Below are 18,007 nucleotides of genomic sequence, written 5' to 3' on the forward strand. Positions count from 1 at the left end.
CCATTAAATACACTCCTGGAAATGGAAAAAAGAACACATTGACACCGGTGTGTCAGACCCACCATACTTGCTCCGGACACTGCGAGAGGGCTGTACAAGCAATGATCACACGCACGGCACAGCGGACACACCAGGAACCGTGGTGTTGGCCGTCGAATGGCGCTAGCTGCGCAGCATTTGTGCACCACCGCCGTCAGTGTCAGCCACTTTGAGCGAGGGCGTATAGTGGGCATGCGGGAGGCCGGGTGGACATACCGCCGAATTGCTCAACACGTGGGGCGTGAGGTCTCCACAGTACATCGATGTTGTCGCCAGTGGTCGGTGGAAGGTGCACGTGCCCGTCGACCTGGGACCGGACCGCAGCGACGCACGGATGCACGCCAAGACCGTAGGATCCTACGCAGTGCCGTAGGGGACCGCACCGCCACTTCCCAGCAAATTAGGGACACTGTTGCTCCTGGGGTATCGGCGAGGACCATTCGCAACCGTCTCCATGAAGCTGGGCTACGGTCCCGCACACCGTTAGGCCGTCTTCCGTTCACGCCCCAACATCGTGCAGCCCGCCTCCAGTGGTGTCGCGACAGGCGTGAATGGAGGGACGAATGGAGACGTGTCGTCTTCAGCGATGAGAATCGCTTCTGCCTTGGTGCCAATGATGGTCGTATGCGTGTTTGGCGCCGTGCAGGTGAGCGTCACAATCAGGACTGCATACGACCGAGGCATACAGGGCCAACACCCAGCATCATGGTGTGGGGAGCGATCTCCTACACTGGCCGTGCACCACTGGTGATCATCGAGGGGACACTGAATAGTGCACGGTACATCCAAACCGTCATCGAACCCATCGTTCTACCATTCCTAGACCGGCAAGGGAACTTGCTGTTCCAACAGGACAATGCACGTCCGCATGTATCCCGTGCCACCCAACGTGCTCTAGAAGGTGTAAGTCAACGACCCTGGCCAGCAAGATCTCCGGATCTGTCCCCCATTGAGCATGTTTGGTACTGGATGAAGCGTCGTCTCACGCGGTCTGCACGTCCAGCACGAACGCTGGTCCAACTGAGGCGCCAGGTGGAAATGGCATGGCAAGCCGTTCCACAGGACTACATCCAGCATCTCTACGATCGTCTCCATGGGAGAATAGCAGCCTGCATTGCTGCAAAAGGTGGATATACACTGTACTAGTGCCGACATTGTGCATGCTCAGTTGCCTGCGTCTATGTGCCTGTGGTTCTGTCAGTGTGATCATGTGATGTATCTGACCCCAGGAATGTGTCAATAAAGTTTCCCCTTCCTGGGACAATGAATTCACGGTGTTCTTATTTCAATTTCCAGGAGTGTATTATCAAGTTAAGTGAAAGTTAAACAGAAAAAATTAATATAACCTTTGCTTGCAATAGCAACTAGTTCTTTTAAATTCATAAAGTTTTTGGAAAAGAAGTAAATTTTAGAAAAGATTTTCGAATAGATTTGATCTTGCAGATTTGAGTAAGCAATACTTTGCTAATTTACTTTCATTTGAATTCAAGTTACACTAAATGGTAAAAAATGTAAATAATCTCCTATACTATAAGTAATTGTATATTGGTCTTTAAATATGTCTGCTTGTGTCTGTATGTGTGGATGGATATGTGCGTGTGTGCGAGTGTATACCTGTCCTTTTTTCCCCCTAAGGTAAGTCTTTCCACTCCCGGGATTGGAATGACTCCTTACCCTCTCCCTTAAAACCCACTTCCTTTCGTCTTCCCCTCTCCTTCCCTCTTTCCTGATGAGGCAACAGTTTGTTGCGAAAGCTTGAATTTTGTGTGTATGTTTGTGTTTGTTTGTGTGTCTATCGACCTGCCAGCACTTTTGTTCGGTAAGTCACCTCATCTTTGTTTTTATATATAATTTTTCCCACGTGGAATGTTTCCTTCCATTATATTAATTGTATATTAGGATGTATATAAAGGCCTTGCTGTGCTGGTACTGCGAACGGCTGAAAGCAAGGGGAAACTACGGCCGTAACTTTTCCCGAGGACATGCAGCTTTACTTTATGATTAAATGATGATGGCGTCCTCTTGGGTAAAATATTCCGGAGGTAAAATAGTCCCCCATTCGGATCTCCGGGCAGGGACTACTCAAGAGGACGTCATTATCAGGAGAAAGAAAACTGGCGTTCTACGTATCGGAGTGTGGAATGTCAGATCACTTAATCGGGCAGGTAGGTTAGAAAATTTAAAAAGGGAAATGGATAGGTTAAAGTTAGATATAGTGGGAATTAGTGAAGTTCGGTGGCAGGAGGAACAAGACTTTTGGTCAGGTGATTACAGGGTTATAAATACAAAATCAAATAGGGGTAATGCAGGAGTAGGTTTAACAATGAATAAAAAAAATAGGAGTGCGGGTTAGCTACTACAAACAGCATAGTGAACGCATTATTGTGGCCAAGATAGACACAAAGCCCATGCCTACTACAGTAGTACAAGTTTATATGCCAACTAGCTCTGCAGATGATGAAGAAATAGATGAAATGTATGACGAGATAAAAGAAATTATTCAGGTAGTGAAGGGAGACGAAAATTTAATAGTCATGGGTGACTGGAATTCGTCAGTAGGAAAAGGGAGAGAAGGAAACATAGTAGGTGAATATGGATTGGGGGGAAGAAATGAAAGAGGAAGCCGTCTGGAAGAATTTTGCACAGAGCATAACTTAATCATAGCTAACACTTGGTTCAAGAATCATAAAAGAAGGTTGTATACATGGAAGAAACCTGGAGATACTAAAAGGTATCAGATAGATTATATAATGGTAAGACAGAGATTTAGGAACCAGGTTTTAAATTGTAAGACATTTCCAGGGTCAGATGTGGATTCTGACCACAATCTATTGGTTATGAACTGCAGATTGAAACTGAAGAAGCTACAAAAAGGTGGGAATTTTAGGAGATGGGACCTGGATAAACTGAAAGAACCAGAGGTTGTAGAGAGTTTTAGGGAGAGCATAAGGGAACAATTGACAGGAATGGGGGAAAGAAATACAGTAGAAGAAGAATGGGTAGCTCTGAGGGATGAAGTAGTGAAGGCAGCAGACGATCAAGTAGGTAAAAAGACGAGGGCTAGTAGAAATCCTTGGGTAACAGAAGAAATATTGAATTTAATTGATGAAAGGAGAAAATATAAAAATGTAGTAAATGAAGCAGGCAAAAAGGAATACAAACGTCTCAAAAATGAGATCGACGGGAAGTGCAAAATGGCTAAACAGGGATGGCTAGAGGACAAATGTAAGGATGTAGAGGCTTGTCTCACTAGGGGTAAGATGGATACTGCCTACAGGAAAATTAAAGAGACCTTTGGAGAGAAGAGAACCACTTGCATGAATATCAAGAACTCAGATGGCAACCCAGTTCTATGCAAAGAAGGGAAGGCAGAAAGGTGGAAGGAGTATATAGAGGGTTTATACAAGGGCGATTACTTGAGGACAATATTATGGAAATGGAAGAGGATGTAGATGAAGACGAAATGGGAGATAAGATACTGCATGAAGAGTTTGACACAGCACTGAAAGACCTGAGTCGAAACAAGGCCCCGGGAGTAGACAACATTCCATTAGAACTACTGATGGCCTTGGGAGAGCCAGTCATGACAAAACTCTACCATCTGGTGAGCAAGATGTATGAGACAGGCGAAATACCCTCAGACTTCAAGAAGAATATAATAATTCCAATCCCAAAGAAAGCAGGAGTTGACAGATGTGAAAATTACCGAACTATCAGTTTAATAAGTCACAGCTGCAAAATACTAACACAAATTCTTTACAGACGAATGGAAAAACTGGTAGAAGCGGACCTCGGGGAAGATCAGTTTGGATTCCGTAGAAGTGCTGGAACACGTGAGGCAATACTAACCTTACGACTTATCTTAGAAGAAAGATTAAGGAAAGGCAAACCTACGTTTCTAGCATTTGTAGACTTAGAGAAAGCTTTTGACAATGTTAACTGGAATACTCTCTTTCAAATTCTGAAGGTGGCAGGGGTAAAATACAGGGAGTGAAAGGCTATTTACAATTTGTGCAGAAACCAGATGGCAGTTATAAGAGTCGAGGGGCAGGAAAGGGAAGCAGTGGTTGGGAAAGAAGTGAGACAGGGTTGTAGCCTCTCCCCGATGTTATTCAATCTGTATATTGAGCAAGCAGTGAAGGAAACAAAAGAAAAATTTGGAGTAGGTATTATAATCCATGGAGAAGAAATAAAAACTTTGAGGTTCGCCGATGGCATTGTAATTCTGTCAGAGACAGCAAAGGACTTGGAAGAGCAGTTGAACGGAATGGACAGTGTCTTGAAAGGAGGATATAAGATGAACATCAACAAAAGCAAAACGAGGATAATGGAATGTAGTCAAATTAAATCGGGTGATGCTGAGGGAATTAGATTAGGAAATGAGACACTTAAAGTAGTAAAGGAGTTTTGCTATTTAGGGAGTAAAATAACTGATTATGGTTGAAGTAGAGAGGATATAAAATGTAGACTGGCAATGGCAAGGAAATTGTTTCTGAAGAAGAGAAATTTTTTCACATCGAGTATTGATTTAAATGTCAGGAAGTCGTTTCTGAAAGTATTTGTATGGAGTGTAGCCATGTATGGAAGTGAAACATGGATGATAACCAGTTTGGACAAGAAGAGAATAGAAGCTTTCGAAATGTGGTGCTACAGAAGAATGCTGAAGATAAGGTGGGTAGATCACATAACTAATGAGGAGGTATTGAATAGGATTGGGGAGAAGAGAAATTTGTGGCACAACTTGACTAGAAGAAGGGATTGGTTGGTAGGACACGTTTTGAGGCATCAAGGGATCACAAATTTAGCATTGGAGGGCAGCGTGGAGGGTAAAAATCGTAGAGGGAGACCAAGAGATGAATACACTAAGCAGATTCAGAAGGATGTAGGTTGCAGTAGGTACTGGGAGATGAAGAAGCTTGCACAGGATAGAGTAGCATGGAGAGCTGCATCAAACCAGTCTCAGGACTGAGGACCACAACAACAACAACATAAAGGAAGTAGGCTTAGACGGAAGTATGGTTTCAAGGACAGCATTGCATGTAAACCATGGAGGGATCAATAAGTGGAGAACGGAGGTGTGTTATGGACGCTACAATGCAAGGTGCCATACTCAAGACTCACGGAAAAATGTGTGATAAAGAGGCGATAGATATATGCAGTTTTTTAAGGTAGGACAAAATACTATTATTAAATAGTAGGACACCAACCACAGTGCCTGAAAAAAGACATTCAAAAAGCAAATGTAAAAAAAAAAGAAAAAAATAATTATTAAAAAAGTTAGGAATGTTTTTGAGAGGTTTACAAAAAATGTTTTCAAGTAAGAAAGGATTACTATCAAAGATAAAATTTGAGACTAGGTTAGTTATAGACTGCCAAGTCCGAAGGAAGAGATTTGTGATTTTAGTTTATAAGATTGAGAGTACTTTTGTGAAATATTTTGTAATTTTAAGTCAGGATCAATATGAGTATAATTTTAAAATTTTTTGGAATCAAATATTATAATCATAGCAGGTGTGAGGCATAGCGCCATATAACGATCCTGCCTTGGAGGCGTTTAAGTGGGACATGTGTCTCAGAGCTGGATAGTGACAGATGGTGACGCGAGACTGAACGCGTACGTAGTTTATGTATCAGCCGATAGAGGACAATATTGGATAGGGGGACTGTGATTTTAGTTTTGATTGTGCCCACTAGAGTGCACTAAAGTAATAGCATGTTTTTCATAAACTGTTCTAGTATTTTCATAAAGTGTTATTATTTCTTTTTGTGTTTGTAAAAAGCTATAAATGTGTCTTAGCAGTATGAATGACGCGTGAGTGTGGCTTAAGGTTAGTATATAGATACCTGTTTAACGAATTATGTAGTAGGATTTAGTGTGGGGACAGTTCGAAGAAGTACGGATATGGAAAAAGGGGATTTTTGTAGAATAGATTAGTAAAGTAAGTTTATGGTGAAGGGAAAGTTAATTCAGGTATAAATAACAACAGTAAATAACTTTATGCATAAGCAAAACTTCAGCATATTAGATAATTACGTCGGTAAAAAGTGCAGTCATTAGGTTTACTATTTTGCGATTGGTTATTGATGAAAAGTGCGGATTGATGCGGGAAAGTGTTGTTTTGCTATTGCCTGTTGAGTAAACTGACCAATGGTAAAGCAATATTCTTCGTGCGCCTTTCTCTGCTGGTGGAGAAGACTTAGAGTATTCTAGAGAAGAATGGGAGCCTAACTGTGAAACAGTTTGGATGTGTGTAGTAGTAGTTCCAATGGAAACAATAAGTTGCTGGATCTAGCAGCGTTTCATACATCAAAAGTGTTGTAATGTGACGGAATAATTATTCTGATGGGTGTGTAGAAATTTCGGAATTTTTAAGTGAATTTTGTGTTGAGAAAAAACATATAGTCCACGTGGCGTATTGAGCAGGTTGGTGGCTAAAAACTGTGACTGCATTTGGTACCGACAGACTTAATATTTGGGGAGCATTCTCAATCAAAAACAATCAGTATTTTTGTAGCTATTATGTTTTCGGTAAGTGCAACACCATAAACTTGCTAACGTGAGTGAAAGGGATTGTGAGTGACTGTGTTAAGACTAGCTTGGGCTTGGCAGTGATACTTGTTCACCTAAGTTTCAGAATATATTAATTGAGGACAAAATTTCCAAACTTTCATTTGTGTGAAAACTTTCTCCCAAAACGTAGATTAGTGACTTAAATTGCAGCCTGGTTCACTTCGAAGTACAGTAGGTATCACTCGGCTTTTCTACTGATGATCTGCTGAGACAATGTTCACAGGTAGGTGCAGGTCCGTCGTAAAGGGACAGAAAGAACCGCGCCGCCGCAGTGGGTAAAAATCATAGAGGGATACCAAGAAATGAATAAAGTAAGCAGATTTAGAAGGATGCAGGTTGCAGTAGTTACTCAAAGATCAAGAGGCTTACACAGGATAGAGTAGCATGGGGAGCTGCAGCAAAACCAGTCTTTGGACTGAAGACCACAATAGACAACCCTGTGCCAATCTGATGGAAGGGTTTGAGTTTGACGAATGTCTGGAGGATGATACCTGCTATCACTTGTAGTGGCTAACAGTGATATTTGGAGGAGGTATTGTTATGGTTATGGTAAGGGGATTTTTTTTTTTTTTCCGGTCTGCGTATTGTGGCGTATTGTGGATAAGGAAACACTAAATGCAGAAGGATAGTAAGACATTCTACAGCATTGTGTACTGCATACAGCAGAGGAAAAGTTCAGAGGCAATGGTTGATTGTATCAACATGACAATGCACCCTATCATAAATGAGCATCTATGGAGCAATGGTTTGAGGGCAACAACACTCCTGAAATGGAGAGGCCTGCCCAGAGTCTCAGCCTGAACCCAATGGAACAGCTTTGGTATGAATTAGAATGTAGACTTTGCTCCAGACCCCAGTGTCCACCTTACCAGGTTTCAGCCTATAAGGAAGAAAGACCTTCAGGCACCTCCTTGAAATGGTACCCAACAGAGCTCAAACTACCATAAATATGAAGGGTGGATCCCATATTAATGTCCACTAATTTGTATCTGGACACTTTTGGTCAGACACTACTGTATTATTATAAATGGATTAACAGAGTTATATACATAATACAGCCTTCCTTTTTTGTTCACAAACGTATCAATTGTTTAATTAAAGTTTGATAAATTTAACTGACAAGCCAACAATAATACCATGACTAGTACTCCTAAATCTAATAATACTGCCACATTGTTAAATGAATGCAATAATTTAAAATAACTCCTCTAGCTTGTTTACACTTGCTAATTCATTTCAGCTCTATAAAATATCATAATGCACTCTTGGAGGTTTACAGCACAAAGATAACAAACTTGTGATGAAGAGAAGAAAGTTATTGTGAAAACAATCACTAAGGCATAGTGAAGCACACATGGTACAGCATGTGGCGTTAAATTGAAGCATAACAGTTGATTTCAACAATATCCGAAATCATATGTAGAATATTCATTTATATGCAGGCTGTCCCATTTATCTCGACCACCCTAAATAACTGTTTGTCTAGATGCAAATTACAAAATGTTTCAAGCAAATGTTCTTTAGCCATCAGGGGGACATCAATCAGCATGATTGCCTTCACTGTAGCTTTGTTTTTTACAAAGATATGAACAATGGTATGACTTTTTTAAATGGCGCCCTGTATTTTTAATCCAGTAATTCATTTCCTCTCCTAAAGACCTATTCAAAAAGGTATCACATTGTACAGTTCACTGAAACAGAACGTTATTAATTACACAACATTATGAATTACACAATGTTATTAATTACACAACACAACATTGACGTTGACGCTCCCAGTGCTTAGTGTAGGTACTCAGGGTAATGGAACACATCCACATGCTAATGTCGACAGAGGACAAATATAAATAAAAGTAGAATGCACACCCAACATTCCATCAACCATCACCAGTTGAAGAGTTGTGTGAGTAGAATGTACACCAACGAAGAGAAGGTAGAAACACCACTCATCTATGGGGAATGTAGCTTACCAGAACAGTAATTGCAATACTGTTTTTTTTATGTATGAGTACATTTAGTACAGTAGTTTAGTCCTTTTTAAATACTATTGTGTAGAGTAGTCATACAGTAAAGGCTGTCCTTCCTACAAACTACATCATTTCTTTTATTATTGATGTTAAAGGTAGGCGAAATGGTACGCACGCAGCGGAACTGTACAGAGAGCGATATCCTCACAAGAACCCACCTTCCTGATGGATGTTTCCTCTTCTTGTTACAATGCTTCAGGAAATGGGAAGTTTTGACGCATGAAAACGCAATCATTGAAGCACCCGCACAGATGAAGCTGCCAAAGTTACTGTTCTCGCTTCTGTTGTTATGAATCCACATGTGAGCATACGATAGCTTGAATATGATATTGGCATTCCTAAAACCAGTGTACATCATATTCTTACACGTCACCGGTTCCATCCTTACCATGTACACCTACACAAGAATTGCATGGAAATGATTTCCAGAATTGGGTATAGTTCTGTCAGTGGGCACAGGAGCAAATCCTCGCCAACCTGAACTTCTTCTCCAATGTTCTATTTACCGATGAATGTTCCTTCTCAAACAAAGGACAGGTAAATACAAGAACATGCATTATTGGTCCAGCAACAACCCACAATGGGTTAGACAGGTGGAGAATCAGTGTCAATGGAGAGTTAACGTCTGGTGTGGGATGCCTGGTACTACAATTATTGGCCCTTATTTTATCAATGGTAGTCTAAATAGCACAGCGTATGCCAACTTCCTCAGACAGATTCTTCCTTCTCTTCTGGATGAAGTGCCGCCAAGAACCAAAATGCTTATATGGTATCAACCCGATGGGTGTCCAGTACATAATGCCTTGCGTGCACATCGTGTTCAGGACCAAAGGTATCCTGCCAGATGGACTGGTCAAGGAGGAACAGTTACTTGGCCTGCTAGGTCTTCTGATTTAAATCCTCTGGACTTTGTTCTTTGGGGATGCATTAAAGACATTGCCTATCGCAATATTCCAACAACTCCAGAGGACATGCAAGAACGTATCATGCTTGCTTGTAATTCTCTTCAACAGGCAACACTGGAAGCAGTAAATAATTCTTTCATTCAATGAGTGCACCAGTGTATCGGTGTCCAGGGTCACCACTTTGAGCACCTTTGTATGTTCTATTCCTGGGCAATGGTAACAGGAGAGTCAAAGTCAATTTTGTGTTATGTTTTAACTTGGTTTTCATTTGTTTTCTGAGAACTCCAGCAAGTGGATGAGTTTGTGATCCCGGGCTCAGAGTCAATGTTGTGTTATGTAATTAATAGCGTTGTGTGTTCAGTGAATGGTATACTGTGATACATGTTTGACTAGGTCTTTAGGAGAGGAAATGAATTACCGATAAAAAATACAGGGTGCCATTTAAAAAAGTCATACCACTGTTTATATCTTTGTAAAAAACAAAGCTACAACAAAGGCAGTCAAGCTGATTGATGTACCCCTGACGCCTAAAGAACATTTGCTTGAAACATTTTGTAATTTACATCTGGATAAATAGTTATTTAGTGGAGGTCAAGATAAATGGGACACCCTGTGTACATATGAAATACATGTAACCATAGATGCAAACAATATCAAAAGAAAATAATACAAAACAGCTAAACATGAGTAAAAATCATCTAAGGATTTGTTAGTAATAACTATGTATTAATGTTTTTTCTATTGAAATGTACTGCTGACATGAATGAATGCAGGAATGAATAAGATTATCTGGCTCTTTTGTAATCTGCAAAAATGAAATCACAAACAATGAGAGATGTAACATAATTTATCAAACATTAATACGGTCATATTTCAATGTAATATTAACCCAGATGTATTGCTATTAAACATCATTAAACTTTTCATGTGTTTAAAGCTACAGAAACAAGTTAATATGTTAGAAACATACAATTAATGGTGAGGACATTATTAGGAAATGTAAAAAATCTAACTTTCTGAAAACTAAGCCAGATACATAAGTTTTGCTTACTTCACGAAATGCTATATTTAATTTCATCTCTCAGTGTACAGTAGGAACTCTTTTTACTAATTAGTTTGCCCAAAAGTAAAGAAAGAAGTAATTGAATTGTTGTTAAATTGAACATCTTGTATTTCACTACTAAAATATAAAAAATACTGTGATCTTTGTATTTAAAAACATGTACCTGTAAATTAGAAGTATTTTGCCTTCCAAATTGTCAATGCAATGTAAAATGTTTAATTGTAATTCATTTAAAATCTGTTAATAACAATTAACCCATTGTAGTGTTTACTAGAAATACTGGTGGATTTTTGTAGCCAGCAGGTCATTCTTTCATCATATTTTGAAGCAGAATCTATGTTTGTCATTGGTCCTAAAATGGTGCATCTGTAAACTTGATTATTATACATATCACATATTAAGTTTGCAGATCGGAGGAATTTCAGACTGTCTACAAGAATCATTTATTTATTTATTTATTTATTTTGATCCAACATCAACTGATTGCAACAAAGAAGACAAGTGTTGTACTGCTTGAATTTACACCCCATATGCTGAACTGTTCACGATATTAGCTGTTGTCATGAACAGTGACAAATTTTTTATATTTCATCAGATTTTGAAACAGTATAATGTTTCAAAATGGAGCCAAAAAAGGCTTCAGATTGTGTTGCATTTAGCTGTTCTTGATTATATAACATGACTGCCAGGAATTTCATTATGTGAATGGTGGGGTTAGTAGGTTGACAATAATATGCTAAAGAAGACAATAAAAGAAGTCAGCATGGTACAAAAGGTCTTTTTTACCCTGCTCATGATTGTTCCATGGTACAGCCACGATCTCGGTAATTTGGAAGAATAAAAGACTCACAAATGAAGGAGACATATTATTGAGTGTGTGGACTTACCATTTATCACTATCTTTCAACAGAAAAGATAGTATTCTTCTTGCCATAAAATGAAACTGTTATAATTTAAACTCACCTTTTTTATAGTTGCCCTTAAAAACTGGTTATTATAATTTACAAATTTTGTAGCTTGTATACATGCTGGTTAACACTAGTACAGTATAACTATCTACAACTAACATAAAAAATAGTCAAAAAGTAAACTCTAATGAAAACAGGTAAGGGTGGACAATGGAATAATTAACATCTGAAATTTGTAAGTCATCCTTACTTTACATTGTATACATATGAGTAGTGCTCATTAATCAAGTGAACACGACTTAATTTGGAAGGACTGAGATGGGTTGAAGCACATAATGTATATGGAGATGTGCAAACACATTCAAATTAAGCTGAAAAAGAAGCTAAATTAGGAATCAGAACCTGCTACATGATTGTCTCATAACTGTGTGCATGTTAAACTGTGCCATCTTTTGTGGGAGTCATTTTTAGAACAATAACATGACAGATTTATGACTTCAGTTGCTAACATCATTTCTACACAAACTCTCACGTACTCTGTCACTTAACTCATAACACAGCTGCTTTGGCGAATGAACACAAGTGACAAGAGCGATAATGTAAGGAAAGTCCAATATTTTAGTAAGAATTTTAAAATATTGTGCAGCTGAATTTACACTGACTTCTGAAAGGTCTTATGATTATATACAATTAGTTCTATTTATTATGGAATTACATTGTCCATGATTTTGTCTGAATTCCATTTATACTTTGAACAAAAGAAATACAGTATTCATTACACTAATGTGAAAACAAGTGAGAGTTCCATTCACTTCATTCTGGCTTTTAAAACATAAATAAAATTTGCATTTTACAGTAGCATGTGATCTTTCACACACTGAGTTATATTTCCCACCACCAATCAAAAATTAAAAACAGCAAAGCATCAGTATACATTTGGAGTTTGATTTGTTGAAACAGTACTTCCAAGTCTGGGCTTTGTTTCCACAAAAGAGTGAGCTGTAAAATCGAATATGCTCATCTTGGTATCAGCTAGTAAATAAAAGTATGGTGCAGCATCCAGTTCCTCTGCAACTGCTGACACCGACCATGTCTGTAGCAGTGCAGCACAACAGTGGAAAAAGAGAGACCCTTAAGAACCTTCCAACATCCTGTAATTTAAAGGCTGAAGTAAAAGCTGATACCCGAGTAACAGAAACTTGCCAAACAGCTCTAGATCAATTTATAGGCAAGAAGAGTTTATACAACACATCACTAAAAATTTTCAGTGCGAGTTTTAGTGACCATCTTCCTCAAATATTAAAGCATAAAAGTAAAAGGCAGTATTATTAACAACATGTCTTTCAGAACCTCATGCAGAAGTTATAACCAGTTTTTTGATGCATTAACCCATTTCTTTGAAATTGCATTCCCACTGAAAACATTAACCATATGGGGGAACTCTAGAACAACAGCTGTATCACAAGGGCAACAAGGGCATCATGCCAGAAGAAAAGACTACTTTATAACATATGTAACTCAAAAAATTCCTCACCTGTAGTACATGCATACTATAAAAAATACTCCAAAATATTAAAGAAAGTAATAAAAGCAGCAAAAATAATGCATAATGATGAATACATTTATAATTCAGCTTATAAATCAAACACTATGTGGAGTGTTATATTTAAAAAAAAAAAAAAAAAAAAAAAAGAATCTGGAGAACACAGACAATCTTGCAAAAATGTAACACTATCACAAAAAAGTAACAAATCCTTTGAAGTAGCCAACATATTTAACAATTTTTTCAAGGTGTTGCTGATAATATGTTACAATCAAACTTTAAGAGCACCCAGGCAAATGAATATAAAATAAGTGCATGTAGAGGATAAATGTACATCAGTTCTGTTTCACAATATGAAGTAGCTAAAGCAATGAAAGGACTAAAAAATTCCAACTCTGCAGGCATTGATGGTATACCTGCAACAATATTAAAGAAGAGTGCATCAAACCTAACTGAAATACTCACACGCTTATGTGGCTGCTCACTTCTGGCAGACACTTTCCATGATGTATTGATAACATCAAAAGTTATTCCTGTACATAAAAAGGGTGAGAAAGATAATGTAAATACCTACAGACCCATCAAAATTACCTCCTGCATCTCTAAAGTATTAGAAAAAGAAATGTACGACAAACTTAAGAAATTTATAAGTAAAAACAGCATCCTATGTAATGAACAACATGGATTCAGAAATAAGAGGTCAACAACAACTGATATTTACGACTGCATCAATTCCATCCTAAACCTGATGGACAAAAAACAGGAATCAACAGAAGTATTTATTGACTTGTCGAAAGCTTTTGACATGGTGGATCATAAAATTCTGCTATCAAAGCTTGAAAGATATGGTATTCGAGGACTGTCCAACAAATGGATCAGTTCCTTCCCGACTAATCGTAAGCAGACAGTGTGAATCAAGCATACAAATATTGAACTAAAAACTCTATACAAACACTTGTCAGACTACAAACAAATTAAATGTGGTGTACCGATCAGCAATGGGACCCCTTCTGTTCATTCTGTACACAAATGATCTAAACTTAAATGCTAATGACACCACAATTCTACTAAAAGGAGACAGCAACAAACAGTTACAGCAGACAGTAAATGCGGCATGAAACAACTCAGCAACTGGGCACAGAATGCTTGTAATAAACAGTAAAAAAACCATTGCACTAAAATTCCACAACGCTCCTAACAAGGACATGTTTATCCTATTGGTCTCTATCAATGATGAATTAGTTGGTAACAGTACTGAAACCAAATTCTTAGGACTTTGACTGCAGAGGAACGTCAGATGGAATAAGCATATTGAATATCTCAATGCAGAACTGAGGAAAACATCTTACCTTCTTTGCTCATTACAGTCATGCTATAGTGTGAAAACAGTAATGAATGCATATCATGCCTACTTTCATTCTCGTCTCAGATATGGGGTCACTTCTGGGGAAACTCTAAAACAGCTAATACTACTTTTAAACTGCAAAAAAGGGCCATTAGAATCTTGTTTGGGTGCAAGCCTAGAGACTCTTGTAAATCTCTGATTAAGAAATCTGGTATTCCTCCATCACCATGTGTATACATTATGGAAACCCTTTTATTCTTTAAAATAAATCTAATAGGTAAGGACTGCAGACTGCAAAAAACTATAATATACATGATAATTTTACCAGATGAAAGAAAAACTTACATATAACTGAAATCAGCACAGCTCTGTGCCAGATAGGTACTTTTCACACGAGAGTTAAGTTTTATAACAAACTTCCTGAAAATATAAAACCTACTACTGAGGTCAATACCGTTGGAAAATCTCTAAAGTCATATTTACAGCATCACTGCTTTTACTCCATTGAAGAATATTTAAATTTATGAAGTGTGTTATATAAATACTTATGTATAAAGTGCATTATTGTAACCTTAAATCCATATGCCTAGAAATGACTTTCAGCAGTACATTTATAACTTTCACATAAACTGCTTTGTAGACAACAGGGCCAATAAATACAACAACAGTACATACTACACTGCAGTAATCATCAATATACCGTACTGGCTAACTGAACTTCAGCATCTGAATATGTGGATTCCTGGACTGTAAATTACTTTAATTACATGGCAACAGCACAGTTTGTCATAAACCTGAATGATAAGTAATAATGTACTATAAACAGGACTCAGTATTTATAAGACATAACAGTATTTTCTTGGAAAAATACAATTGTGATCAAGTACATATTAAGCTACTAATATCAGGTAAATAGTAGCTATATAATGAAATAGGGGAGGCAGCAGCTTTATTCAGAGTAGCAGCTTACTAATTAACTCAGCTTAATTTAGGTAGCATATCCTCAAATAGCATTAAGCAGTGTAGCCACAGTTTACTGTTAATACAGCATACAGATTAAGTTTCTACTACGTCTGTGTCTTGTGTTAATGTATGCCTTGACTCATTCCACATCCCTGAAGGTTATCCTTCTTGATGGGATCTATGGAACACAATGAATGAATGAATGAATGATCTTGTTATGGATTCTGGTAAAAGTGCCTGTACAGTTTGTGTTTCACATTTTAATCATATGCCCTAGATTCAATCATATGCCTTACTTGATTTATAGAGTAACAGTTTTATTTTTGGTCATAAATGAAAAGCCCACTTGAGAAAATTACAAAATTACAGAGAGATAGAGTGGCTGATCAACACATTTAAAAGTGAGAAATTAATGATCATTTCTACTAAAACTAATAATAATACATAATAATTAACAAACCTAATAATAAATAATAATATAAGGGGCAATCAAAAAATTTCTTTTTGAAAGCCATACAGTCCAAAATTGGTATGACAGTCAGGCAAAATCACCATGAGTATTGAGGCAATCATTGCACTGACACACCACGTTGAAGATGCCCATTTAGTAAAACACAGTCTACTTACGTGTGGAGAAGTCTATAACTGCCTGCTGCACATCCTCGTCCAAAAGGAATCAGATCAGAATGATAGAGCAGGTGTTTAAGTGTCTCCCACCAGAGTTGGTGTAATTTCTGCATTACAACATTTGCAATTCGCAGACAAGCGTTATCATGAAACAGCAGCACCCTTTGTTGCACCACTCCACAATGGTGGTTTTGGACAGACATGCTGCTCCATACAGATTCTTCATTCTCTGTTGTATGTCTATTGGTTTTGCCTTCAGAAGTCAAGAAAAGATTAACAGCACATTGGTCCTGTTTGGACACTTTCAGTAGTAATGTCGCCAAAATTCGTGTTGCCACCTCTACTGCACACATATTGGAAAGACAAAATTGCCACATTAATCCCTTGCCTACATGTCAGTTCTTATATACCTGCATCGCAATCACACTATGTTGCATATATGCTGTGAAAATGCCCTCAAGTGGAAACTTTTTGATTGACCCTTATATTCCATGTTTGTGTGTTCCTCAAATTCTTTTATCCTCCCCTCTCTCCCTCTCTCTTCACACACACACACACACACACACACACACACACACACACACACATATACTAAATTACATACAATTAACGATGCTTACCTTTGAAGCTTTTATTCCAAATGACATTATTTCCATAGTTTCAATGACAGAATTTTTTATTTTGAAACTTCCTTCTTCAATAAAAACATTGGCAATGGCGTTTGTATCTAAAAGGTTTACATTCACATTGTCCCATTCAATGTGCACAGCAACATTAAGTTCTGCAAATGCATACATGTCAATTCTGTCAATGGTTACATTGGAAAATGCTATAGACTGCCAGTCTCCTGAGAAAGTGTTCCTTTTTATACAGTCCAACCAATGAATGTTATTCAGAATAATATTTTGTGGAATGGATAATGTATCAGGAGCTGCTGTCAAGAGCAGACTAGCAACATTATTTATACTGAGCTTTGGCAGCCTCTGATTCAAATCACTATGGAAACTGAATGACAGTGGAATCATAACATCATAGCAGTCCGTAATTGTTATGCTGTGTGTTCCATCAGGTACTGTCAGTACACTCTCCTCAAAGACAGCATTCTAATGGGAAAAATAGCAGTAAGTATGTATTTCAGGTATGATACTACAGCAATCTACACATTTTCTGTCAGTACTTACCCACCCAATGTCTTCATTACAATGGTACAGTAAGTTCACGGATTTACCTTCTACTTCACATGACCAACCTTCCTCCTGGCATAGACTAAGACACCGGATCACACTTACTTGCAATAATAGCAATTCAGTAACAATAAATAGTGCAGAGCCTATGAGAAACATGGTTTATGCCTACTGTGATAGCTGTGACACTTGACACTAAGGGAGACTTCCTAATGAAGCTTTGCAGTTATCATATAGATAGGCCGCTTCCTGTTTCTCCCACACATGTGTAGACATACCAAGATTTCTGCCTGTTTGGAAAGGCTATCCATGGAACACTTAGACAATGAATCTTATACAACTATTTTCTAGTAGCTAGCAATAGATTATTTATATACAAGGATGTTATTATTTACATCCATATATTTTGTTAAGCTAGGGACTGAAGACCACAACAACACATTTTGTTAAGGGTATTCCAGCACATATTGCTTGGAGAAGATGGCAAGCAGTAACAAAAGCCTTTTAACAATTGGAATTCAGTATTATGAGACAAGACAAACATCACAACACACTTTCTTGTGTTCATGTCTTCAAACTAACTCTTCTCAGAACTGGCTCATTTATAACAAGAACATGCAAATGGAAATTTATGATAAACAAACAGGAAGCACAGCTAAAACTCTCATACTGGCTATAAAAAAAAAAAGAAAGGCCATACAATATGAAAACTGTCAGACACACATGGCAGTAGAGAATCATATTTACCATTATGAAATGAAATCCACAAAGTGTTTCATCAAGTTTAACAATGCACTCTGTTTATACAATGACACAGTCTTTGTCACAACAA

At 37.9% G+C, this 18,007-nt stretch overlaps 1 protein-coding gene across 1 annotated transcript in view; it reads right to left on the reverse strand.

The window, feature by feature from the left end:
* LOC124615851 overlaps window positions 1-17,354 on the reverse strand; it is an 82,658-nt gene extending 65,304 nt beyond the window's left edge. The window contains exons 1-2 of the mRNA XM_047144007.1: window positions 17,173-17,354; window positions 16,612-17,094 (exon numbers count right to left, since the gene is read on the reverse strand). Of these exons, the coding sequence (XP_046999963.1) occupies window positions 16,612-17,094; window positions 17,173-17,334 (645 nt within the window). The 5' untranslated portion in view covers window positions 17,335-17,354. The remainder of the gene's footprint in view (window positions 1-16,611; window positions 17,095-17,172) is intronic.
* Between the last annotated feature and the right edge of the window lie 653 nt (window positions 17,355-18,007).

The sequence above is a fragment of the Schistocerca americana genome, chromosome 5, assembly GCF_021461395.2.
Source record: "Schistocerca americana isolate TAMUIC-IGC-003095 chromosome 5, iqSchAmer2.1, whole genome shotgun sequence".
Lineage (NCBI taxonomy): Eukaryota > Metazoa > Arthropoda > Insecta > Orthoptera > Acrididae > Schistocerca > Schistocerca americana.